Source organism: Erithacus rubecula (genome assembly GCF_903797595.1).
Source record: "Erithacus rubecula genome assembly, chromosome: 4".
NCBI lineage: Eukaryota > Metazoa > Chordata > Aves > Passeriformes > Muscicapidae > Erithacus > Erithacus rubecula.
Genome location: NC_136686.1, coordinates 48846708 through 48873546, shown reverse-complemented (window position 1 = coordinate 48873546; position 26839 = coordinate 48846708). Strand labels below are relative to the sequence as shown.

The 26839-nt window shown below is 34.7% G+C and overlaps 1 protein-coding gene across 2 annotated transcripts in view; it reads left to right on the top strand.

The window, feature by feature from the left end:
• Positions 1–26475, top strand: part of POT1 (protection of telomeres 1) — a 53347-nt gene extending 26872 nt beyond the window's left edge. Inside the window, exons 9-20 of one of the 2 annotated variants that reach the window (XM_079303373.1) lie at positions 1449–1739; positions 5619–5774; positions 11418–11578; positions 13017–13105; positions 14218–14262; positions 14679–14835; positions 16082–16287; positions 17472–17607; positions 19702–19796; positions 21353–21444; positions 23543–23648; positions 24661–26475. In XM_079303373.1, the coding sequence (XP_079159499.1) occupies positions 1449–1739; positions 5619–5774; positions 11418–11578; positions 13017–13105; positions 14218–14262; positions 14679–14835; positions 16082–16287; positions 17472–17607; positions 19702–19796; positions 21353–21444; positions 23543–23648; positions 24661–24773 (1647 nt within the window). In that variant the 3' untranslated portion in view covers positions 24774–26475. The remainder of the gene's footprint in view (positions 1–1448; positions 1740–5618; positions 5775–11417; positions 11579–13016; positions 13106–14217; positions 14263–14678; positions 14836–16081; positions 16288–17471; positions 17608–19701; positions 19797–21352; positions 21445–23542; positions 23649–24660) is intronic. The other variant, XM_079303374.1, reaches the window with a different exon arrangement.
• The last annotated feature ends 364 nt before the right edge of the window (positions 26476–26839 follow it).

Sequence of the window (26839 nt, the reverse complement as noted above, 5' to 3'; positions counted from 1 at the left end):
GTTTTCATCCCCTCTGGAAGTTACCTGTTTAGAGAAGCTGTGGAATATTCTGCCAGTGATAGCAACTAAAGTAAATCTGTGTGTTTATCTTAGATAACATCTTACAGGAGAACATTTTTCCAGATCATAGATAATAGGGGGCAAACTGATTATGAAACCATGTATTTTCCTTCTTTGTGCTTTGGCTTTCCTTGTATTTTCAGTATTTAAAGGTAAAGGTTAGAAGATTGAAGCTTTTCAGTGTTTCACTGAAGAACTACATTCTGAATTGATGTACTCCATTGGTCAGGTCTGAAGAATGCTTATGTAAATCAAAGTTTATCTTAGAGATGACCCTAAATGCATTTATGCATTATATCAGTAGCAGGGATTAATGGAGTTCCTGTCACCAAAATTGAACTGCTTTGCTTATGAGTTTCCAAGGTCAATGAATGCCTGAACTGTGTGCTTTTTAAATTTCAACATGTTCATAAAATATAGGCCTAAATTATTGGCAGTGTTTGCTGTTTAGAACTTCTGACACATATTGCATGTTCTGCACTTTTAAATCAGTGGGATTTTCAACCATTTGAAAATGGGGCCCTGGGAATCCCATACTAGACTGTCTCACAAATGCTGTTTATGCATGTTATCACTTACTTGGTAACCTGACATTACTTAAAAAGGGATGTATCAAAACAGACTTTTTCAGATTTCTGGATAATGAGTCATGCAGTGCTTTGATATAGATAAATCTATAATTGCAGGGAGCAGCAAGACTAGACTATACCCTTGAAGGAATGCTTCAGACTTGAAATAAATACTGTGTTTCATATAGCAGCAGACACACAACTAAATCAGCAGGGTTCGGGAGACCTGCCAGGAGGAGGCCATAGACATTGAATAATGGTGATAGCTGTGTTCAGCTGTGTTTCATTCAAGGAATGAAAGCTCATCACTGTTTGCCTTATGGAAAAAAAATGCTTCCTTGAACTGATTTTCCAGTTCCATAATATTGGGAAATAGGGCTATTGTGAGAGGCCAGAAACAGGATCCATAATAACTTTGCCATTCCTCTGCTGTGTAACCCCTAAAAATTAATTGATTTTGTGCCTTAGTTTCCATTGGTTTCACGTTTATAAGAGCAATCATGATATGTTGCCCACACAGATATTTTGACGTGTGCAAATAAAATGCTCTGCAAAGATGCTGTAGATATAAATGTTACAGATAGTTAGTAGTCTGCCTCTTCAAAAATTTCTTACGTAATATTATATACCTGCTTATACATTTTGTTTTCTTAGTAATATTAATTTTGCCATTTTGTTTTGTTTTTGACTCTGTTCTCCCAATAGAACCAGGAACAGAAATGGTCAATGGTTTATTTTCCATGTACATGCTAAAACAGAAATGTATTTGTTTTTCCATGCAGTGCAAACTTTTTTTTTCTCATTCATATTTTATTACAGATCAGGGAATACAATGGACAGATGCAGGGAATTACCAGTGGGGGATTTGCATCCTTAACATTTGATGGAACTGTAGGAGCTCCAATAGTTCCTCGAACCTCTAGCAGAGAGTACACTTTCATGGATGAAGAACAGAAAACAGTGAAAGATTTGCGTATTTGGGCAGCCAGTAATATTTCCATCTCTGGACCAGCAGCAAAATTGTCTGGTGTTCAGCCAATGCTCTTCTTTGATCTCACTTGCCAGCTGGTAGGAAAAGCAAAAGTGGATGGGTCTTCTTTTCTTCTAAAGGTAGACTTCCTTTTTAAAAATAATTTGTTAGGTTTATTAAGACATTGTGATATATTTTTCAATAAAACAGACATATTAATTTAAATCATATTATGTAGATAAATATTTTTAGTGTGAGCAAATAGGTGATCTTTGGCTATTTTGTTTCTATGAATACAAAATAGAATGCCCAGTTGTCTTTGAACTTGATCATCTAATTTGTTTTTTAGAGAGGTTTATTAAGATGGCTTTATATAGATCATCATTTCACAAAGATTTGTAGATAAATATCACAAAGTTTCTTAACCTTGAAAAATATTGTTAGTTTTAAACTTTATCCTTGTTTTCTAGCATTTGCTGCTAGTTTTTCTAGATTTGCTGGATATGATTAGTGCAGTAAGTAGCACTGCCTAAAAAAGAATGAATGGATTATATTATCATGATGGATTTGAGGTAGCTTCTTTTAGTTATACAGAAGCACTTTGGGCATCAGTGCTCACTGAAAATAAAAAATGCAGAGTGCCATGGAACAGGAGAGCAGATTCTAAAGGTGATGCTTAATATTAGCTAAATAAAAATGAGATCTCCATAATACTCCTGATTTTAGTTCAGATGTATTAGTCTGGTGTTGTTCCAAACTCCTCTTTATTTATTTTTACACTTGATTGTTAAAACATGAGTAATGATCAAGCTGTTACTTTCCACTTTATGACTTCATAAAATTATATATTGGTTCTGCTGTGTTAAACTGTATTGTTACAATATTTTTAGAAATAGCACTTGACATTATTCCTTCACTGAAGCAGCAAAGATTTTTTTCATGCAGAAAAAAAGCATTACTACTCAGAAACAAACTTTAAGTGCATGTAACATATTCTACAACTGCTACAAATATTGCCATTTAATCCATATAATCCTTGTGAAATAGATGTCAAATGAGACCAGTAAATTTTCATGACTTTGTGGACTGTAATTAAGTTGTTTATTAATAAATGTATCTTCAGCATTGAAGGACCTTTTGGAAGGACAGAGACAAGTGCTTTCTTAAGTTATTATTTCTTTACACACTTTTCTGTGTTGTAAGACCTGAAGTCAATTTTGTCACTTTTGTATAGTAAAGATGATGACTTGGGGAAATCTTAGGATAGACTTAGGAAGGGAAAAGTTTGAGGTCAAATAATGATAGATCAATTTTTTAGCATAAAATATTAAATACTTAACTATGTATTACAATACATTGGACAAACTTAAAAATGCTAAATGCATTAATAATCTGTTGATAATTTTCTCCATTTTTCAACAATGGCAAAATCTGTTTCTGATATCAGATACTGGTTGTGGTACAAAAGAAACCTTTCTGAAAATTTGTAGACAGATCTCTGATTCTTTCCTTGATTTGCTAATTAAAAAAAAAATAATAAAAGCAACAAATTCAATACCAGCTCAAATTGAGTGATCATTAAGTATTATTTTATTCTATTATTTTGGTTATGCATTTTGTAATAATGATTTACATTTATTTTATTCCAAGTATATCAGTTAAATTAATGATTGATTATACTATAAAAAGTCTTGATTAATTTACACATTGATCTCATGTACCTAGTGGAGAGTGCTTCAAAGACAGCTAAAATTAATTTCAGCAGTTTTGTGCATCACTAGTAGCATAACTTTTAAATTACACTTGATAAAATAATTCCTATTTTCACAGCAGCTGTTGGACATGGCACAAAAATAGTATTACTGACCTGTTAGTGTTTACCATTTTTTGAGAATTTTGTTACTCATATTATTCTGTCATTTATGCCTTTCATGAGAGTTTTATTATTATTATTCCTTTCTGTTTCAATTAAACTGTGTACATTAAGGTAGGTTGTACAATGAGTATATTCTGCTGAAGATAAAAGCAGGAATTTTGTCTCTCCCATTTCATTGTTTTCCAACCATGGTGATCAAACATTATCACTAGCTTTTCTTTAGCTTCAGTCTGTTCATGACTAGTAATAGAATAATTTGTTGTTTCTTATTCAGACTTATTTTAACCAGTTTTGGGTTTTATTCCAGTATTCATTCTTGAAACCAAGACAGTTTGAAGCCAGGATGTTTTTGTGTTTTGTGTAAAGTTGAGCTGCCAAGCTCCTAAGGTAGAGAGCTTTATCTTTTTTCATATTTGTTCAAGGAAAAAAAACCCAAACCAAACTACTTTTGAAGGGTTTGGGTTTTTTTTAAAGAAACTTCACTAGCTTATAAATTCCTCTAAATGGTGCCAGCCCTATTAGTTCCTCTGGTGTCACCATCCTTTGATCTGAAGAGGGAGCATGCAGGTTATTTTAATCCATCCAGAGATCATCTCTCCAGTGTAGAATTGCCAAAGTGTCCCAAGTAAAGCCAACTGGAAAATAATTGAAAACTTGACAAACTTAAGGTTTTTTACTTTGTCAAAATGACTAAATTTGTAATACATATGTGCTAAATCTGTTTTCAGGCTGAGTTCTGGTAAAGATGTGATAATTCAAGCAATAGACAACCTGTCATGGTGTAGGATCAGAAGATAACAGGCTTTTTTTAATCTGTGGAAGCATATACCACCTTATTATCTGGGTCCTTCAGAATATACTCATATTTGGCAACATAATTTGATGTCATGGGTTATTTTCTCTGTGAACAGTTTTCCCTTTTATCTCCTGATTTTGGATGTGTATTCTGTGAGTTATTCTTAGTGCATTTATACATGGCTTTGCTGATCCATAGATCTTTTCCTGTGGGTCTGCTGATCCAAAGCAGTTAAGCATAAGGGGTAGAAATCCTTAAAAATTAGGGTTTGGTATCTTTTTTTTCTCACCTTCAGCAGTGCCTAACTCATCAGTCAAAGCACCTTGGTATTACAAACTGTCTGAAAATTGGAAAATATGTTCTTCTGTTGAACCTATATGTATGAAATCCTATGAAAAGCAGCTTTTCAGAAGCTACTTTCAGAAGTATAGTCCAAATTGTTTTACTATGCCAGTATATCAAACTATTATTTTTGAGTCTTTGAGAAGAGTACATCTTCAGAAAGTCAGGAAACTGTAGTTTACAGAATATTGTTTGGGTTAAGAAGTGTGATTTTGGGTTCAAGGTGTTAAGCCTTTCAGTAAACTTACCTTTTCATAACACTTTGATAGCTGAAAAATAACTATTTTTATTTCAGTATTTCAGATATATCAGTGCATGGAGTGTATCAAGAATCTAGCTTTAGTAAAAAAAAAATTAGAATTCTTGTTAATAAATGTAGGTTAACTACTGATGATTTTTCTAATATGTTCTGGATAACTAGCAGTGTATACTAATACAGGAGATAGTCAGTAATTAAGTCAATGTATGCTGTGTACTCAGTTTTCACATACTGTAGCTGGAGTGGTTAAAAAACCCCTATGACAGGATCAAAATATTAAGTGCAGTTCTGCATATGATGAATTCTGATAGTTGTAACAGCTGACCCTAAGATTGTCTCAGCTGGTCAGAGCGTGGTGCTGAGAGCAACAGGGTTGAGGATTCAATCCTCATGTGGACCATTCACTTAAGAGTTAGACTTGATGATCTTTGTGGGTCCCTTCCAGATCAGAATATTGTCATTCTGTGCTGGATAAACACCTCAGGTTTTGCTAGAGCTGTTCTTTTCTGTTTAAGTATTAACAAACTCCAGGTCTTAGCACTTGATTATGTTCTCTGTAGAGGTTATTTTATGCTCTGTAAGGAGTAATAACTTAAAAAATCTCATGAGGTGTAATTCAAGTATTTTAAGGACTTTTATACTGAGACTACAACTAAGATCTCTTATTGTTAATAAGCAAAATATTAAAAAAAATATATAAATCTGTCGTATTCTCAGCACATTGAAATAGTTCCTTTGCTTTGCAGGTTTGGGATGGCACTAAATGCCCCTACCCAACATGGAAGGTGCCTGTGGAAGCAAAAGACCTGGAAGGAGAAAAAGTTGTTCTTCATCAGCTGAGAAATCTAGCAGTGGACATTCTAGTCTATGATAATCATGTACAACTGGCAGAATCACTTCAGGTAATGCACAGTTTGGTATCTCACTCTCTTTTTGTGGCCTGTTTTCTTCTTAAAAGTCACTTCATAGTCACATCAATTCAGTTCTGCTGTAATTAGTTTCATGTTCCTCTTTATCTTTTGCTGTGTTTCCCATCCTTTTATTGGAATGCAAAACTTCTTCAATATGTGTTAAACAGGCTCATTACGTGAAAATTGCCATGAAAAATTCTTCCAATTAAGCACTTTCCAGACACTGTAATATAATATATAATATAATGAAAAGAATTCACTCAGAAAATGTATTCTGTGCTTTAGAATTATTTTAAAATGATACAATGCAGTGTTAAACCTGTAGTCCTGTTAAAGACCCTTAATTCTAAAGTCAATAGTTCTATAAGCTTCTGCAGTTTGTAGTGCAATCTTCATTTAATAGGTCAGTAATGTTGATTATACTTAGATAGAGAAAACAACAACATAATTAAATATTAGATCTTCAGCAATACTGCCATCTTGCTTCTGAATACAGGAACTTAGCAAAGAATGCATGTTTCATTTCATGCCTTGCCCTCTGTACTCAAGATCGTTTTTAAGAAAACGTTTACCAGAAGATAAAGAAAAGTGATCACTTTTACTTATGCTGGGTCTATCAGCAGACATGAAGTAATTTTGATAAATTAACACCCATTCATAGTAAAGTAAATTATAGATAGCAAAATAAATGTAAGAATTTGTGTAAGCAGTCATAACAAAACTGACAGAAGTATTTCATTACTTACAAGTTTTCTTCCAGAATTTTTCTCTTAGTGACTGGTGTAAAAAAATAATGTTCTAGTGAAATGGTATGTTCTGAATATGAAGGAAAGAAGTATTTTAATATTAATAAAATGTATTTTTTTGAGTAGCTGATCATACTCCCTTTATTATTCTCTCCCATTTATATTCAGGAATTGATTGAGTATATGATACGTGGGATGTCTTCATCCTCTCTCTCAATTTTTACCTTCTTAACCACTTGCTCTTTCAGATTTCTGAGGCATTTTTACCTTTGCTGGATACTGCATTGTGTAGTAGAAGCTTTAATAATTTCAAAGGAAATTATTAAGTGACCTCCCCTTGTCCTCTTGTGGGTTTTTCTCCTTTGGGCTGTGCCAAAAGTTGCTGTAGTTTCAGTCATGCAAGCTGTAGAAGTTTCAAATTAGATAATTTTTGTACACCACGTTTTAGCTGCTTGTCTTAGTGGAGAAAGAAAAAGGGCTCATATGATGACAGTTAAACTTCAGAAATATTTATTAATTTCAGATTACAACATGTAGAATTCGTTGTATTTCACAGAATTTTATATATATATATATATAAATTTGGGTGGGGGGAACTCTCCCTAAAATGGAGGATTAGTGAAAATAATGTCATATCATAAAAAAGTAGAATTGAGATATGTATATGGTATTTGAGTTCAGGGTCTTGTTACACAAAGATTTTTTATTTTTTTTTAATTCATTTATGTAGCAGTATAGAACTGGCAAGTGTTTAGTGTATCCACATGCACCTTCCCAAGTGTGATTAGATATTTTGCCAGTTTGTGGTTTCAGAAACAGTAAAAAGTGCTCTATTTTTCAGTCTTCTGAATTTAACACTGGCTTAGAGTGGCCTTTTTTAATGTCAGTTGTTACAGAATTTAGGTTACACTCTCGCCTGTTGCGTACCATTTGCAGTAACAGTTGCAGCTTGGAAATGATGTTTTATCTAGGAGCAATCTGTTTTACACAACCTTGATAACAAGAAAGGCAGATTTTAAAAAAAAACCTGAAATACATGTTCTTATTTTTAAATTGTGTATCTGTAGGCACATGTTCAGAAAAGGAACTTCTGAGTAAATACTACACACCAGAGAAAGTGGGCAATATATTACAGGGAATTTTTGTCAAATCCTGTAGCACAGTGTCAGGAATATTGCTGCAAGAGTTTGTTAACAACTTATTGTTTAGATCGAGAGAATGCTGAAGATATGAGCACTTTATTTCATTTTCTAAGACAAGTAATACTTAAAATGGAGAGAACTTTAGTTAAAGGTACATGGAAGGTGAATTGTATTCTCCCCTCTTCTGTCTTTTTATTCATTGAAAAGGGGAAAACCCCAAAAGACATCACTCTTGAGTCCTACAAACTTTTAAATGGATTTAAGTTGGTATTTCTTACTGCCCAAGATGGTGCCCAAATGCCATGTATATCCTTTATTTCATTTGCAGAAAGTTGTGCACTATTTGCTAAACAGAATTAGACTGTTGATGCAGTAAAAATGATGACAAAGTGATCTCACTGAATGTAATCAACCATAAATATAGGCAAAAAAATAAGTGCAGGTGAATTTGTTAGGTGATTCCTGTAGATAAAGATTTGTGTGCCTTTTTGGACAAGCATTAATATTTACCTGCAATGACACATGCTGTTGTGAATTTGCTGAATTCCAGTGTGATTGTGAACACAAGCCTATATGTTTTGAAATAATCATAAGAATTTCCTATGCTAAAAAGTTGTTCTAGTTAACTAGTTACAGGGAGCCGCATATACAACTTGTACATTTCAATTCTCTCTAGTCTTAATATGTATTCTTAAATAGTCATATTTGAATTAGACTGAAAATAGGGTTAGTATATTTTTATATTACTGCAATAAATGTTTTTATTCACTTTAATTTCACTTTTAAATAAGCTTTCTGTAAATGAGGTAGGTCATAAAGAGAACTGTGAAATCAAGTAAGGGGCTGGGTTTGCATTAGATTTTAGTAATGGCTCTGTGAATCATGGTGTTTAATGTAGATCACAGTTTCTTCTGAGTCAGGTATATAAAGAACTTGGTCTGCAGACATTCTGTAATCACCAGAAATGCAGTAACATTTTATCCATAGCATCCACATTGCTCTCTGCTGTTAACAGTAAGCAAGGCTGCCTCCCAAAGGAATCCAGGGAAACAACATTCTGTCCACCCAGGCATCTCTGGGCTGACATTCAGAACCTTTTCAGTATTTGGCAATGCTGATTATTATACATCTCTTTTTGGTAGTTCAAAGTGGTATTAAAATATATAAAATAATAGCATTTTCAGAAAAGAATCTAATAAATGTTTAGAAGATTATTTTATAGTGATGATAAAACTTGCAAAGAATGTTTCAGTAAACATGTAGTTCTGTTGACTTCTGTGTGAATTTCAGCACACAAGTTCAGAAAGCAGACACAGTGTTTTATATTCTTGTCTTCTGAGCTCTCCCATGTTTAATTTTTTGTTTATACATAGAGAAAATTCTTATTTTTTATGTACTACTTTTTGAAAAAATAAATTTGTCAATTGAAATCAACTTTTTCCTGCTGAAAATTGTATGTATTACTGTAGAAAAAGTAACCTTTTCTGTGTGATGTGGCAGCACAGGACCCTCTTACTTCTTCCAAGCTGCCTGTTTTGAGTTAGTGTGTACTAAACTTTCTTGCTTACCTACTCCATGCAAGGGCCATCTGGAATGGAGTTATTCCTTCTCCAGGCATGGGAATAAAGCACTGTAATAATGCAGCCTTCTGTCTCAGGGAGCAGAACTGCATTATGCAGGAAAAAAGAAATCTTTTGCATGTGTCCTAAGTGATGCATCACGGCACATCACAGTTTGGATACTGAACTGTGCAAGCAATGCTACAAGCTCAGTTTGGGCTAATCTCTCCAATACTTGGAGATTTCTTTTTTTCCCTAATTTGATATTTGAACGAGTTCATACCTAGTTTTTGCAACTTTCCTAGTCCATATAATGTGTGAAACTTTGAAGTGTCTGTATTGGTGTTGTAGGCAAGGGTATTAACTTGATTCTTTTAAAATTATTTTTAATGGGTGAAAAGTGCAATCTAGTTCTGCTCATTTTTGCCTCATTTTGTCAAACCAAAATTTCCTGCAAGGTACTCTTGGGGGTAGGGAAGTAGTTTGACACTTTTATTAATATAAGGTTATTCCATAAGCAGAAGTTAGGTAAGAACTTCTCAAAAAACTTTCACCAAAAACATTTATCATAGTCATTAGATTAGTCTTATGAGTGTCTTTGCTTTTTTGGATATTCATAATTAAGTGAAATCAGCATCTGGAAAGGAAATAAAAAGAAGTGTTTGCATAAGCCCTTTAATTGCCATCTAAATGGACAAGCTGTCCTGGTGGTACTTTGAATGAACAAAATGAGCAGCGTGCTAACAGTGCAGATCAATTTAAAGTCTTGTAAAAGCTCCATGCTAGAAGCAAAATAGGTGCAGGCTGAAGTGCACTTTTTATGTGCCTGCTGCCTCAATTGGAAAATATGCTGCCTTTCTCATTGGGATTATTGTTTAAAAGAGCAGTTTGATACCAGCATTATGTAATCATAGTTTGTTCCTTGTTACAAAGGAGGGTTCTAGACAGAGGTTGCTGCTCCATCTGCTTTTATGCATATGTACATGTGTTTAAAAGTGTTGTGGCATGACCAGTCCAATCTAATAGGAATTGTTTTTCATTTTCCACTGATTAAAGTTGGATCTGAAGCTGAATATGACTTAATAAACTGACTCCTGTAATATTAATGTTAATTGAAGTAAATTTAAAATAATTCGTCATTTCTGTCAGGCTATTTAAAAGATGTTTAGAATTAATATAAAACCAGGTTGTTGTTTGTGTAGTGTGCCAGCTATTATCTGGATCTCATATTATATATTTTTGAAAAAATACTTGGCAGCTGTAATTGAGTCTCCATTTTATCTGCCTTTAGAACATTGGTCTTGGTATTGGTTGGTTGGTTGGTTGGTTGGGAGTGTGAGTTTTCTTTGAGGCATAATGGGAGTGGTATTTTGAAATAAAAGCAAAGTTACAAAGATGTGTTCAGTGTTCACCACTCTGTAACTTCTTTTTTAATAGGTATAAGTTAGCCTAAGTCCATTTGTGTAACTTGACAAAACTGTTTCAGAGAACACAAAATCATACTAAGCAAAATAGGAGGCATATTCTCCATGTACCCAAGGAGATCTAAGAGATAGGAAAAGTACCAAGATCTTTTTGTTTCTAACACATGTTGTCTTTTGTCCTGGTGTTAAAAAAATGTTAGCTGTAATGTAAGATATGATGGAGAACTCTGAGTAAGCAGATATATGTACATGTACACATAGTAAACCAGGCATGATGATGAGGTCAATTGCTAAAAGTGATCATTCCCAATGGAAATCCCAGGATGTCAGTCTCTATGGGGCTGTGTTTAGAATATAGAAGGCAAACTGTGCCCTTGGGAAAGGAATGCATTGACTCGTTTGATCTGTTGTCTCAAGTCTGTTTGAGAATTAGATTTACTAAGAAGGCTTATTCTGGTTCTGAATCACCCTTTGCTACCAGTCAGGTTTTCTGATAAAGCAAAACAAACAGATCACATAGAGAGGTCTTGCAGTTTCTATACCTGAAAATACTTAAAACCCAGCTGGAAACAACCTTTAGAAGTCTGCTCTGGTTGACTCTGCTTTGGGCACAAGAGTTGAACAAGATAATCACCAGAGGTCCCTGCCAGGTTTGCTGTTCTGTGATTCAAGTAAAACAGGGAAGAAGCTTCATGAGCATTAGAATTTTCCATGTAAATTACTATCTTTGTGTTATCTAAGTGGGAGTTTCTTTTCCTTTCAGATTGGAAGTTTTCTGAGAATTTACAGTATTCATACAAAACAAGCAAGTGCTGACAATGGAGATGTCTCACATATAGAATTTCATCTGCATGGTGGCACCTGTTATGGTCGAGGAATAGGAGTCTTGCCAGAAAGTAACCCTGATGTTAAGGAGCTAAAAGCGTAAGTACTGTGTGTACTATGTTTGCTTTTGTCCAATTCATTCTTGAAAGCTCTGGGCTAATGTACAGCTGTACATTTTAGAATTGTAAATGTATCTAAGAATCAGGAACTCAAGGACAGAATGTGTCTTTAGAACCACTAAGACGAAGAGTATTTGGGAGGGATAGGTAAAGGTAATTTTTTTAGAATTTAAAATAAAAGCAGAGATCAATACTTCTTTTTTAATCAGCTCATGTACATTTTAAATGTGCATATGTGCTACTTGAAAGTGGTGGGATTTAAAGATGTTCAAAATGAAGCAGATAATTTACATTCTTTACTAAACTGTCTTATAAGGAGTCAGAAAAAGATGCTTAAGGTCATCAAGTCAAAATGTAAGTCTTGTCCAAGTGCCCTACCTCAGCCATGTTTCTAAGTGCTACATCTACATGACTTGGAAAACACCTCCAGGGATGATGACTCCACTACTTGCCTGAGCTTCTTTTTCTAATGCTTGAAAACCCTTTCTGTGAAGAAATTTTTCTTAATATCTAATGTAAACCTCCCCAGGCACAACTTGAACCCCGTTCCTCTCCTTCTGTCACTTATTGCCTGGGAGAAGAGGCTGACCCCACCTCAGTGGAACCTCCTGTCACATTGTAGAGATAAGATCCCCACTGAGCTTTTTCTCCTCCAAGCTAAACCATCCCAGCTCCTTCAGCTGCTCCTCACAGGACTTGTGCTCCAGGCCCTTCACCAGGTTGTTCCCTGCTGAGCCTCTTCCCAGCCACTCTGCCCCAGCCTGTAGTGCTGCGTGGGTTGTTGTGACCCAAATGCACTTCACCTTGTTGGACCTCATACACTTGTCCTCTGCAGAACCTTCCTACACTCCAGCAGATCAGCACTCCTTCTCAGCTTGTAGTCATCACCAAACTTATTGAGAGTACAGCAGTGCCCTCAGTCACCTTGTCCTCATCACTGGTAGAGGTATTAAACAAAACTGGCCTCAGTACTGAGCCTCAGGGAACACTATTTGTAAGTGGCCACCAGCTGGAGGTAACTCCATTCATCACCACTCTCTGCCCCTTCTTCCAATAGTTATGAACTCTTATCTTCCTTGGGAAAGGCTGAGTAACCAAAGTCCATATTCCATTATCAGGAATTCTGTTTCCAGTAGTATGTATTTTTTGACACTATTCTGTGTTTAATGTTCCAGGAGTGATTTGGAAAGTGTCTTGTCTGCATCATTAATATAATCTCCTGAAACTTCTGACTCAGTTGAGTTTTACGTCTCTGCTGGAACATTTATGTTGGAACATTATACTTGTGTATTGAGAATAAATAGGTTTCTTGGAAATGTCTATGTAATCCCATATATGTGTGTGTGTGTGTGTGTGTGTGTATGATGATATATAAAAGACTTCTCTAGATTATAAAATATTTAGCCATTTATCTTTAGATTCTTAGAATCCGTGGATCTGACAGACAGTCAGAATATGGAAAGCATGTGTTCAATGGACGTAGACAGCACTTTTGGCAATGTTACAGGTAAGAACAATTGAAAGCTGATTTTATTCTTATGTATATATATGGTGAAGACAAGGTCAGAGTTACTGCATTTCTGTGTGTGTAATGCTACTTTCACATTCAAAGCCTTAGAGAATCCTTTCCGTTTATTAGACTGGAAATTTACATTCCTCTTTCTGTCTTCCAGCACAAGCATTTCATATTACATGAAAAGATACTTTCGTAAGAGTTAGTGAATAAATTCTTATGCACAGATGGTGTTCTTAATCATACTGTATTAGATCACAAAGCAGTTATCTAAGTGCCTCCCTCTAAAGGGTGATTCTTAAGGGACAGGCACTCAAAATGCTACTAAACAGCTGCCTGTTGAGGAACCCTTCTTAAGCCATTGAATGGAAAGTTGTGTCAGTGGCAGAGGTGTAAGGTGAACTTCCATAGAACAGTGATATCTTATAGACAATTCTACAGACCCTATATTATTTTCTGAATGTTATTTTTTGCCCAGGATAAGGATAACTAAAAGGGAATTAAACTCTAGAGCTGGTTGGACATAGTCTGTATCTTTGCTTCTGGTTTTTAAAAACTTTTAAAAGCTCAGCCATAATTAACATAAAAAATAGGACATTTCTAAAAGGATGCAAAAGTCAAGAATAAATAAATCCTTCATGTACAGTCCATAACTGAAAATTTAGAAAAATATTTGCACTTATTTACCTCACTCTCTGTGTGTAGTAGAGGTTAGTCAGAGAAGGACCAGGCAGTTCATATTGGTTTTAGAATAATGTATTTATGATCTTGTCCAGAAGGATTGCAGGGGATAAATACAATTTATGTCAGCAGATCATTCACAGTATACTTCTGAAAAGTGTTCACTTTATTTAATGTATATACTAACTTCCCCTCTGAAATATTAACTCTTGATATGCAATGCATGTCTCCTGCTTACTTTTGCTGATTTTTTTTTGTTTGTTGTATTGTTTTAATATGTTTTTGGGAGTTTTATTTTATTTTGTTCAACTTTGGGTTTTGTGTGTGTATCTACCTTTCTATCTAACTACCTGTTTGTATATGCTCACATGATAAAAAAGAAAAAAAAAGAAGGTAAATAATTAGGAAATTCTTCTTGCTTTTAGATCTTGAATTGCACTTACAGAGATGTCAGCAGCTATCTGTTACAGGTAGGTAACATTTTGACCTTAAGGTGCATTTTAATTTTGCTAAAAAAGAAAAGTAATTTTGAAACTTCGTCTTAAAGGTTATTGTAGCAAGAGCTATTCTAAGAGTATAAATGCATGTATGTTGTATTTGGTTTATTTGTTTTTTTAAGGAATAGAGCATATTTATATATTCTTCTTTCATTTGGTTTTTCTGCGTGTTGTGTTTCTGTACCCTGAAGTGCACCATGCTCCCACAGCCTGATGTGATTTACTGACCTTTATAACCTTGATAAAGCTAAGGCTGCAGCTGGGAAGGAAAGAAAAGTTGGAAATTAAGGAAAATGCATAACTGTGATTGCCATTTCCAGTATTACAAATATTATGGTGATTAATAATATGCATGGTGCTTTTTCATCTCTCTGTGTATTATTTTGCAGTATTAACAGATCATCAGGATTTGAGTAACACAGAACTGAAAACCATAACCAACAGCCCAGCTCCTCAACAGTATCGCATTAGAGCAAAGCTGAGAACTTACAAACCCCAGAAACTCCATCAGTCTGTTAAACTTCATTGTTCCAAATGCAACTCTTTGTAAGTGTCTCACACAGTATAAGTAACTAAGAATTGCTCTGTATGTTTTGGGATGCCTGAATTTTCAGTGTGTTCAGCTTTTTTTGTGTAATATGAGCTGAATTTAAATGTATATCATTTTGTGCAAAGATTTGAAGCTCACTGATGATAAGTAAGAAAATTTTGAATCATCAGATGAGTTCCATTTACAGAATCCTTTGAGTGCATTCAAAACAATAGTTTATTTGCAAATGCAGCAGTAGTTTTTTTCCTTACCATAGTTCTATAGAAGTATCTTAAGTGTTTCTTTGTTTCAGTTTTAAAATAGGATATGCAAAGAGATATAATAGTCTCCAAATGACATAAAAAAATATCTTTGACTAAAGTGTGCCTTCCAGACCAGGCATCTTTTCTGGATCCAGAAATATCAGAGAAATCACACAACTCAAGGCTATTCCCTTGGGTCCTGCCTCTGGTCACCACAGAGAAGAAAGAGATCAATGCCTGCCCTTCTCTTTCCCTCCTGAGAAAGTTGTAACTGCAGTGAGGTCTCCCCTCAGTCTCCTTGGGGCTGAACAGACCAAGTGACCTCAGCTTCCCCTCAAGCCCTTCACCATCTCTGCTGCCCTGCTTTGGACACTCTTAGAGACCTTTTACAGCCTAATTGATTCTGTAATATTTGTGTCATTTGGATGGCCTGCACTACTGCTTCTCTGTGTATGACAAGTGAAAATGCACAAATGGTGCACTCCAGCAGGACAGGATAGAAACTGTGTGGTGCAGAGTTACAGATTTTCCCTGGACAGTACTTACATAAAGCTATTCTGGTCCTGTCCTTTTTATCTTTTTTCTCCCTCAGTTTATGCAGTCAAACAGACTAAAACATAAAACCTGAAATTATATAAGTTTATGTAGTCTTTTCACTCCAATGAGGTGGTATGTATTTTGTGGCTCTTTTAAGGCCCAGCTGAAATCACATAAAGCTGATAGATTTGGTTTTCCATGGATTTTCATTTGTGTGGGATTTAGCCACTAGGCTGCCTCTGTTCCTAGGTAAGTTAGCATATTACTTAGCATTTTTATTAACATGGAAAATCATCAAATACTATGCAACTCTTAATGTTTAAACTGATAAAACAATGAGGATATTTTTCCTGTACATACTCTTAATTCTCACGACTGTATTCTAATATTTATTTGGCGTACTGTCATCCTTGTTGGTTGATTGCCTAAGCTGTTAGAACTTACTTAATCAATATGGTTTTAGGCAAGAAGTTCCAGATAGAGATGACTTTGAATTCATTTTGCACAACTCTGCCACTACTGCCCCAAACCCAGAATTGCATAATGCATCCTGGTATGAATCTGTAACATGGACTACACAAGACCAGAAGAAGAGAGAAATTGCCATCCATTTTGTGAAGCGTGATGAAATGCTTCAACATCCTGAAGACACCTTGCTTATGATAGAAGGTAAATTGCAAATACACCAATTCTTACAGCACTGTGTGCACTCTGTGTATGCACAAAGTAAAGAAATGTTGAAGTTGTATTCAGTGTAAGTACTGATGATCATAAAGGCGTCTTCAGAGAAAAGAAAAACTGAGCTGGAACTGTAAGTTACAGGAGATAATAGTCTGTTCTATTTTAAAACTATGCCAATATTGTTTATTGTTGATCATGCTAAAATTAATATCTGAATATGTTTTTAGTTTTTTTTCTAGCTGTGCTTACTGGTTTTTTTCAGTTTGGATCTAAAAAGTAGCCTAGTCTTCTAAACAAGCCTATTTTTAGTATTGATGTAGAAAATTTTAAAAGGCTTGTGGTAATACAAGCCTCCAAGTAGATTTTTCAGCCTCTGGATGTCAGTGTTGTTTCAGATTAATAGAGCTTCCCTCAGTGTGAGTTTTTTTGATTTGGTGTGGTTTTTATCATATTTCCTCAGGAGAGGGTAATAGCCACTGATACTTAAACAAGAATATTTAGCAAGAATACTATATAATAAAATAGAAATAAAAATAATAAATTGCATATAACAAATTCTTCAACTGTGCTCAAGTAGTGATGTGAATAAGCAAATACAAGTCAGGTGGTCCTTTGTGTGAGGGTCAGTGACAAAACGCCTTCTGTTTTCTGCTTTATTTTGTAATTAATTAATTCTGATAGCTGCTTTATTTCTGATGTGTTCCCAACTGACTTCAATCTAAACTTTTCTTTCTTAAAAAAAATAAGTCTATTTCTTCTCCATTATCTTAGAAGAGCTGAGCAATATAATTTGTTAAATTTATTTTTAAAGTGTCAGCATCTAAGTACATCTGTGTATGGTTATGTGCATATAAAAGGTCAGTTTGATTGCTTTGACTTTTTCCTAAGAAAATGGCTAATAAAATCATAGGAGTAATTATATTAAAGTGGTGTTAACTAAATATAACCTCTTGGTTACAGTGTTAACTATTAAGGCATCTGCTTTGAAAAATGGCTCTTAGTTTCTTAATTGAGTCTGTTTTTGAGTAAAAGTGAGAAGGTATTGGGCTATTTTTGAGTTTTTAACAGTAGATATCAATTATTATTGAAAGTCCTGAAATCAGCTGAGAAATCTAAATAGTTAAATTTATTTCTGACTTATGTTTAAGAAACCATGATTTTATTTTTAATAGGTGGAACACTAAAAGAAATCTGGAAGCTTGCAAAAAGATTTAAGTGTGTTATTCCTGTGAGATCCACAGAAGAAGATCTTGAATTATTAGATCTTTCAGCTCCTTTTCTTCTACAAGGGAATGTAAAGTATTATGGGTAGGTTAAAAGTATCTGTTGGTAAGTATCTGTATCTAGTTACAGTAACAACATTTCTTAGGTAATTCAGACTGCAGTGCTTGAAGGGATAACTTACACACAGATTCTCTGTGAAGTATATAGCATGATCCACAGTACTGACATCAGGGTTGAAATGCCATATTATTTGGTGCCTGGTATCAGAGGTCTGACTGCAGTTTGGCTCTTGATCTGTAAATCTCAAGCCTTTAATTACACAGCACTCCAGTTTTAGTCTTGGCTGGGCTGTGTGGAGGGCAGTGTGCTCCCCCAGTGGTGTCCAGCAGCATGCAGCTACTGAGCTCAGAAATACCAGTCTCCTCCATATAAGCCACTGAGCTCTCTCTGTCAGCAGCTCAGGCAGAGCACAGTGCTGTGGGGCACTCTGCTAGGTCTGCAGGCCATAAAAAATTTCTATGCAGAAATACTCCATGTTTCATGTGAATCCTAAAGTTTCCCATAAGGGCCATCCATAAAATGAATACAGGTAATTGTTTCTCTCTGTCATATATAGTTTTGACCTTTCCAGATATTGCTTTTTTTAAATAAAGGCAGTATATGGGTACTCCTACTGGGACAGGATCTTCACCAATACAAAGGATTTCTGCTTGCACTTTCATAATCCATATATTTCCCCAGCTACACACAACTCACCTTCAGACATTGTTCCCTTTTCAAATGGTTGGACTGTAAAAGTAAATGGTTTATAAGACATTCCACAATTGCTTATACAATATTAAGGAAGGATCCTCACAATATACTGACATTTCAGAGCTACGTTTTTATCAGTGGCATATACTTAGCAAAGTCTAGAAAAGATTCTGTATGGTAGAATGAATTATAAGTGTGTGCATTTGCATGTATATTCATTTATACATAAAAATAAGCTCAGACACACTGCATATAAAAAGCAAAATTTGCAGTTAAGTTACATTATTGGAGTTTGAGTGGGTTTTTTAGAGGAAAAAAGTGACTTGACTTTATATCAGTTAAGCAGAAGTAGTTTTATTGGTTTTTATGACATGCTTTGCATATAATTCTAAAAGCCAATAAATTTCAAGTGCTAACTGTAATATACTAATACAGAAGCTTAATTTGGAACAAATAGTTTTGTTCTGTAATTTCATTTCTTGAGGTAAATGGGAACAACTCTGAAAACAGTTCTTCAATATTTCCATCCACTTGCAGCATTGGCTTATTATGTCATGTGTAAAATTTATAATTGGTTAAATACACCAGTAATAAAACAGGATTTTTTAACAACTCTTAGTTAATATTCTCAACATAGGCAAAGCCAAATTTCTTCTCTAACTCTGTGTTGGGTTTAGAGTGTGCTGCAAGTTCAGATTCATTCCTACTTTTACAAAGTGAGAAGTGGTGGCATATGAACATATGTTTAGCAGTGTAGTGATCTTAGGATCCTAGAATGGTTTGGGTTGAAAGGGTCCTCTCATGATCATCTGATCCAACCCCTCCCTTGGGCACAGGCACCTTGCACTACACCATCCAGTGAGCTCCATCCTGTCTCATCTTAGCACTTCCAGATAGAGGGAATCCACAGTGTTTCTGGACAACCTGTTACAGTGCCTCAACTCCTTCTTTGTGATGTGTTTCTTCTTTCTGCACAATCTACAGTGCAGTTTAAAAATGTTGCTCTTTCAGTTTAAAAATGTTGCTCTTTGTTCTTCATTACAGGCCTGGTTGAAAGTCTCTTTCTGTCTTTCTTATAAGCCCCTTTTATATAGTGAGAGGCTACAGTAGGGTCTGCCCAGAGCCCTGTTTTCCAGGTTAAACAGCCTCAGCTCTCTCAGCCTTGATGTACAGTTTTATTTCTGTCTAATCACTGAAGTAGTCTTTTACAGATTCGTTTATTCTCATAGATAGTTCAAAAGTAGAGTTAAGGATTTTATTGTGCTCTAAAGCTGGTGTGTCTGGTTAAAGTTACTTCAGGCAGCAATAGAAAGGCTTCTGCACTTCCACTGTGTTAGAAAATCAGAGTTTTGTTTTTTCTGTGCATACTTCTAGTACAAATACATCAGTGTTTGGTTAGTCTCAATATCTTGTTTTAAATGCTAGGTGCAAGAAGTGTTCAACTCCAAAGCCTATGAAGAATCTAAGTTCCATTGCAGCAGAGCAGCAGCTGTCATGGGAACCAACTGAAATAGCACAAGGTCAGCTGACATGATATTGTCCTGAAATACTTTTGTGCCTTGATTCTGAAGTGTTGATGTGAAATAGTTTGATTTGCAGTTCTGTGTTGCAGTTTTGTACAGAAAGCATGTAATTATGGTCATATTGAATATGGTGCTGTAAAATTTATTCACCTTTTACCAGTTGAAATAACATATTTACTTTTGGAACTATTGCAATATGAATTAAAGGATTTTATATGTTGACTTCTATCATTGGTATCAGTAGTAACAGTTAGGATAGTACAGATGTCATGAATTTTTGGTTGCAGGTGTTACTTTTAAACTGTGTGTACTTGCAGTCATAGAAGTTAATCTTGCTTTTCCTTTTGCAGTACTGTTTTTCTGACCTGAACTAAAGACAATCATATTTAATGGCTCATACAAGTTAGACTTTTATCTACTGTAAACTTCATATTCCAGAGAGTCTGCAAGAAATGATATTCAAATGAAAGGAATTAGGCCACAACAATTATGTGTATTCTGTGTTTTATGTGTTCCTTGTGCTACTATATGCAATCAACATGTTAAAATTATGGAAATGGAGTTTAAAACTTTACAAAGCATTACAGAAAAAGAATACTTGCATGTTTATCAATTCATGTTCTAACATATTAAGTTGGAATATCTAGCAGTATATATATATCTTTTTAAAAGGAGAAAACTATTTGATCAATACAGTGATTTTCCTAAATAAACTTTCATAATTGTTTCCTATTAAATAATTGTAAAGTAATATATAAGTGGCAGTGATTGGCATTTAATTCTCAAAATGAAAACAATATTAATAATGCTTCCTGACAGTTACACTATTTTATGTATATTATTCTTCTATCAGCTGTATTTTCAGGCTAAATTATAAACCTGCAAGTATACCAGATCAGTTGAACATAAAATGACTACCAGTTTAAGTAGACATGCCCAGAAAAGACTGATGCAGAGCTGTAATAACTCTGTCTGTTTCAGTTATTGTATATTTGCTGCATAATAGTTACTGCTGCCAGTAAGAGAGTGACTGTAGTCATTTAGTTACACTGGAATACTTTCAGAACTGCCAGCAAAGTCTTTTTCTCAACAAGCCTGGTAGCTTTTGCTACATCATATCAAATAAACTCTTTTCCTTAGAAGATATTTTTCAGGTAGAATTCTTATTACCACTGAATTAAGAGCACTTCTCTTTTAATATTCCATGGATAAAAGAACACAGGAGTAGGAGGATCCTACTAAGGTGGGATCTAAGATCGAAGCAAGTATCAGCTTTTTGTTTACTAGAATGGGAATAAATACTTAAAAATCTTTGTGTGGTTTTATAGGCTCATCTATTAAAGTGTTTCTAGGTGAATTGCAATGTGGTCTCAAGAGATAAATGACATTTTGCTGTCAGACATCAGAGCCTCTATGTTTTGGTCTTTTAATTTATACTTCTAATGACAGTATTCAAAGTCAGTTACTATTAAAAGAAGGGTGCTGTCAACTTGAATTGTTATAGTTTGCCTTGCATATTCTCTCAGAGAAATACCAGTTTTTCTTTTCTTCAGTTTTAGGTATTGAACTGCTCCAGTATGTTTTTATTATGAAGTTTACTCTGGTTGATGAAACAGGAGCACTAAATGCATACCTGTTTGATTATGTAAGTAAATCTAAGTAAAGGTGGACTCTACAGATGATGCAAATTTGGATTTTATTTGGTTTTAAAATGGCAAATGTATGTGCACAAATATTCATTCTATGTTACCTGCAGTGTTTTGTGGGAATAATTACAGTGCTACAAGGTTGTTAATGCTGTACAAAGAATAGAATATTCAAGCATAAAGACAAAACTGAAGCTTTAAGATAAATTATTTGGTATTTCCATAAACTTTTATATATTCCTCTTACTGAATTTCTCTTTTATTTGCAATGTTAAATTATGCAGCCTGACTGCTGTGTAAATGATAGGAATGTTTCAGGATTTATGCAGGTAACTTCTGCATCAGTTTAAAATCTCATTGTCTCTTTTTTAACTCAGTAGAATCTCTCCATTCAGTAATGCTTGATGGTTTTGTTTCACGTGATCATGAGATAATGAGGCCCTCTTTCCCTAAGCAGCTATATCTGTACAGATATTTATCTTGGATTTCAGAAGCAGTTTATTCAACTACTTTACTAACCTTCAAATTAACCTATCTTCAATTTCCTGCTACCTGAGACACTGGAGATGTAATGGTTTTCCTGTCACAGCAATGTGGGTGTGACAAAATGAGACAGAAAAATAATTCAGTGGGATTTTTTTCTGCAAAGCAGTATTGTTTAATGTATATATCTGCACATTTTCTGCCATTATATTGAATTACTTTGAATGAAACTTTAAAGAGAATGCTCTTGTTTAATTTTAAGACTGTAAGTAAAAATAATACCAGAAAAAATGTGTTTTTCCTTAAAATAGTGTTTTAACAGCAAAGGAGATCAAAGACTACCATCCCCATTTCAGCCAGTTATCTTTTCCTTCTACTGTCCTTTTTCCTTTTTATATCAAGAAACTAAACTGCAAAAGGAAGATGGGGGAAGATATTTAAACCATCTCTTGAGGCAGAATTCCAAAAATTTTTACTTCAGGGTGGCTCACTTTCTTATCAGATACTGCTCAGTACTACACTTTAACTGCAGGAAAATACTCTCTTACTTCTTCTGAAGTGCCAGCTGCTTGCATTCCTGCTGTTGGTTCTTCAAAAACAAGCCATGAGTTCCCAAGCCTAAACTCCAGTCCTTTAGCACCACCTGAAAAGGAACTGGGCTGCTTTGAAGTGCAGCTTTACATTACCTTCCAGTTGCACTTCCATAGGAGCATAGTGCTTTTCAGTGCTGTTCTCTCCTCCCCTCCTTACAGGAAAAGTCAGTGAAGGAAAAAAAAAAGAAAAAATTCTAATTAGAAGAAGACCGAAGCGAGAGAAGAGAAAGTTACCTGTGTCATTTTTGCTGCTGGATGATCTGCTAACTTCTGATCATTGCCATTACACGTCATACAAAAATTGCACAGAGGCAGATTACTCTGTATTTGTATCTTTTAACAAAAATGAGAAATTGCTACCAAAAATTTTAGCTCACTCTGAACCTTTAGAGATCCAAAATGGGTAGCAAACTTGGAAAGAATAAACTTGAATTTTTTCAGTCATGCTTACTGTGTGTGGTTTAATAATACACAGAAAACGTTTATTTAACATTTTAATGGTCCATTTATTATTTTCTGTTTCTATTCAGAAGTGTACCCCAGTGTAAGCCTTTTCTCCATAGATTCTAAAACTGCTGAAAAATTAAACTCACCCTGAGAGAGTTCCACAGATACAAAGCCAGGTTGCAGTGCTCCTTGTTTTCAAGTGAATTTGTTCCTCTCAAGATGTGAGGGACTGTTGAGGGGGACTGAGCATCCTCTCTGGACATAACATTGTCTGATATTGTGTGGTTATGGAGGTTTATGAGGAATATCTGCCAGTTATGTACAGAGACCAACATCTGTGCTTTCTGTGCTTTCTGGGTGGCTGTAATCCCTAAATGTTACAGGGTACTGAAAAACAGACAGAATTTTTTCAGACAGTTTGGATTTTTTCTGTATCCAGACAGTTTTTCGAAATAATGCTAATTTTCTGTTGTGTTACCTGATCTTAAGTTCCTAAAAGAACCTGCAATCAAGGTTCTGGCTAATATTTTCTTTCACTTTTTTCAACACCTTATATTCTTTTCTTCTCTTTCAGGAGAAGTTTTTCCAAATTCCTGCCTCTGAAATCTTAACTAATAATTTTCTTCAGCAAAAGATGCAGATGACCATGAACACGCTCTGTCCTCCAGGAAGAAAATTAGGTCAGCTTGCTGTTATTTTAAAAGAGGAGTGGGAAGGGAAGGGGTCTTTCAATCTGCTATTGCATATGCAAAGTCTTAGAATTCAACTTATGCACAGGCAAAACTCAATACAGAAAAATGCTGGAGCCTGAAAGCAGAGTTCATGTTAATTTGTTCTGAAACATGTTTTCATATTAACTCTGCTTTTGAGAAAGAAATGCTTCAGTAAATTCTCATGTAGCATGCATTGGTGTGTGAATAGTCATGCCTGTGCAGGCACTAACATGCTATCTGTATTCATAGGGAAGTTAACCAGAACACCCTCATACTGAATGTCACAGCATGTTAGGGAAAACAGAAAGGAAATTCAGCATATGGCACATGCTTCGGGTGATATCCTGATTTTGATTGTACATGCTGACTTAGAGCATCCCTTGCCATGGGAAATATCCATGGAAATTGAGCAACTACTTAATCCAGATCCATTCACAGAGATTTTTGTGCAGTGTATGTGTTGTGGCACAAAGTAGCTCTGCCTAAACTGCACATGTCCAAGGTAGATGGATGTGCAATGCAGCTTCAACCTCCAGAGCATGCTCCAACTACATGACTGTCAGTGACCACTGCAATCACCCTGGAGTCTTTGCTATACTTAGATAAAGTTCTCCTGCAATAGTCTGTAAAGGATTTTCCATTTAGACCAGTGGAATTGTCCCATTGAAACACATGGAGGTGAATTTTATTATTGAGAAGTCTTTACATATATGTACTTTATAGTGTGGCATGACTACTGGGTCTAAGTGTTTTTTGGAGTGCTGGTGCAGGGAGGACAAGTCTTGGAAGACTGTCACTGAGCACCGTTTCAGATCTTGTGGGAATCTTAAATTGGAATTTCAAAGTTAATAATTATTTTTTCTTTTTATTAACCATTGTATACATTTAGATATCCTAGTTAAGACCTTGCTCAAGTTGTATTTGCCTCCTATAAAAATTAGAAATTAATATTGAATAGTAATTTGAATTTTGTTTGTAGGTGACTTGCCATGGCTGGAATGCTTCATCAGATCCTATAATGTCAAAGATGCAATGAAAAATCAAGTTTATTACCAAATTTTTGACACTACAGTTGCTGAAGATGTTGTATAGTCATGTGTTGCTAATTGGAAGTAATCCAGTAAGAATCAGTTTCTGTGGGGGGCTGGGATCAGAGACTGTATTTAAAAAAATAATCTTTGTTCCTTTCTTAGGAATTCAACCTGTTTTTATAAATGTTTAGTTTATGTATGAATGGGAATGGGAATTATACTTTGATATGTTTGCTGTTTTCCTGGTACGCAACTTTTTGGTCTAGTGGAGGCGCTAATCTTTTCTCTGGAAGCTGCTTGGTTTAGGTTGATGGAAGCAATTTACTTTTGATCTATCCTTCAAAAGGGCAGTGATGAGGTTGCTCTAAATTAGTGAATTTTACTCAGAGAGATGTAGTCAGGATGATGATGTGTGTTCATTTTTCTATTAAACTATGTCAGCAGGGGCAGAGAGAAAGAGCTCTTCAGTAAACTCTTTGTGCAAGCCAATAGTTCTGTTCTCAGTTTGACAGGGAGGTTGGTGTTTAGAGACTCCTTTGATTTTGTACTGGTATGTACATTTAGGCAAACTCCTCCTGTTAGTAACACTCAGGTAACTGCTCCTTGTACCAGTTACTGTAGATTCTGATGGGTTGTGATTATCACTAAAATTAAAGTCAAGCCATTAAAATAAGGTAGTGTAAAATTGTAAAATGAATATTGACATTTGGTAGACAGTCGTGATTCTGAGGTGGCCTTGTTGGGTACCAAAGTTGTTGGCATGTTTATTAGCTGGGTCTGTGTTTTCAAAGGCTCAATCTGCCTTTTCCATCTTATTTAATCAGATTGTGTGCCTAAATTCAGACATACAGAATTGGTCTGGTGCTATCATGCATTGAAAATTCTGCTGGACTAGAAAACTATGTGGTGGTTTTACTTTGCATTCAGAAGTCTAGGACAAGTTCAGGATAATTAATGTAGAAATCCCTGTCAAATCAAATACTTTCCATCAGAACAAAATTACTTAATATTTACAGCAGCTATTTTTAAAGAATTTCAGAAGCAAGATGGAGTATTTGTAAATAAATTATTATTTTGATGGTAGATGACTTTTTTTTTTTTCATTTTGTATGCCATTTAATAGATTATGCAATTTGTCTTAAAATTTCATCAAATATCCTCTGTTAATTTGCTTGTACTGTAAAAAATTATACTGAGTTTATATGTCATAAACCAGGATATTGTTCTTGATTGATCAGTATATAGGGACAACCAGTATTAAAAGTGCTGAGTGCATATTTCCTTTAAAAATTGCTAAAAAATAAAAATATTTTGGAATTGAAACAGCAGTTTATTAAAGAGTCTACTGACTTAAAGTTGTTTGTTTTTTTTTTAATTTTTGCATAAATGCATCAACAAAAAATAGTTGCAGCAAATTAATATTATAAAACTTTAGACACTGGCTATACCTAAATGTTTTCACAAGTTAGAAGTTAAATGGAAGGCACTCTTCTCTGCTTTTATTTTATGTAGAGTAAGAAAATGTGAATTTCTATTTTTGGATTTTTGTCAATAAGTGTGAAAGATATTGATACTGTACATTTTTTCTAAATAAGTCTTAATAAAGTAATAAATAAAAAGATGTTTTGAACTTCAGTGTAAAATCAATCAGTTTCATCACATACCTTGTCTGAAATCCCTGCCTGAAAACTCTTCATGTGCATCATGATTTTTTTACTATTGAATATTGTATTAAAATGTTTAATAAAGATTTCTCCACATAATTATTTTTTTCATGTATTTGACTTTTAATTTCTATTTCATAACTCTATAAACTTTATCATCAGTAGCCTTCATCCAGCATAATGCTCCAAATTAATACATAGTTTGTTGTATTAAAATGCATATGTTTAATTCTTCTTCTAAATACAATGCATAGAAATAAATTTATAATTACATATTCATCATACTAAAGATCACTGAATAGAAAGGAATTAGTGGGCAGACATTTAAAAATAGCTCTTGTTGGTAGCCTTTGTATGGAGCAGTGGAATCACTAAGGTGGGGCTTTGCCTTAGTTTCCTGTCCTGGTCTGCTGTGAGCGTGTGGCTGGTGGTGAAATCCTGAGAGTGTTGAGTCCTGATTGTG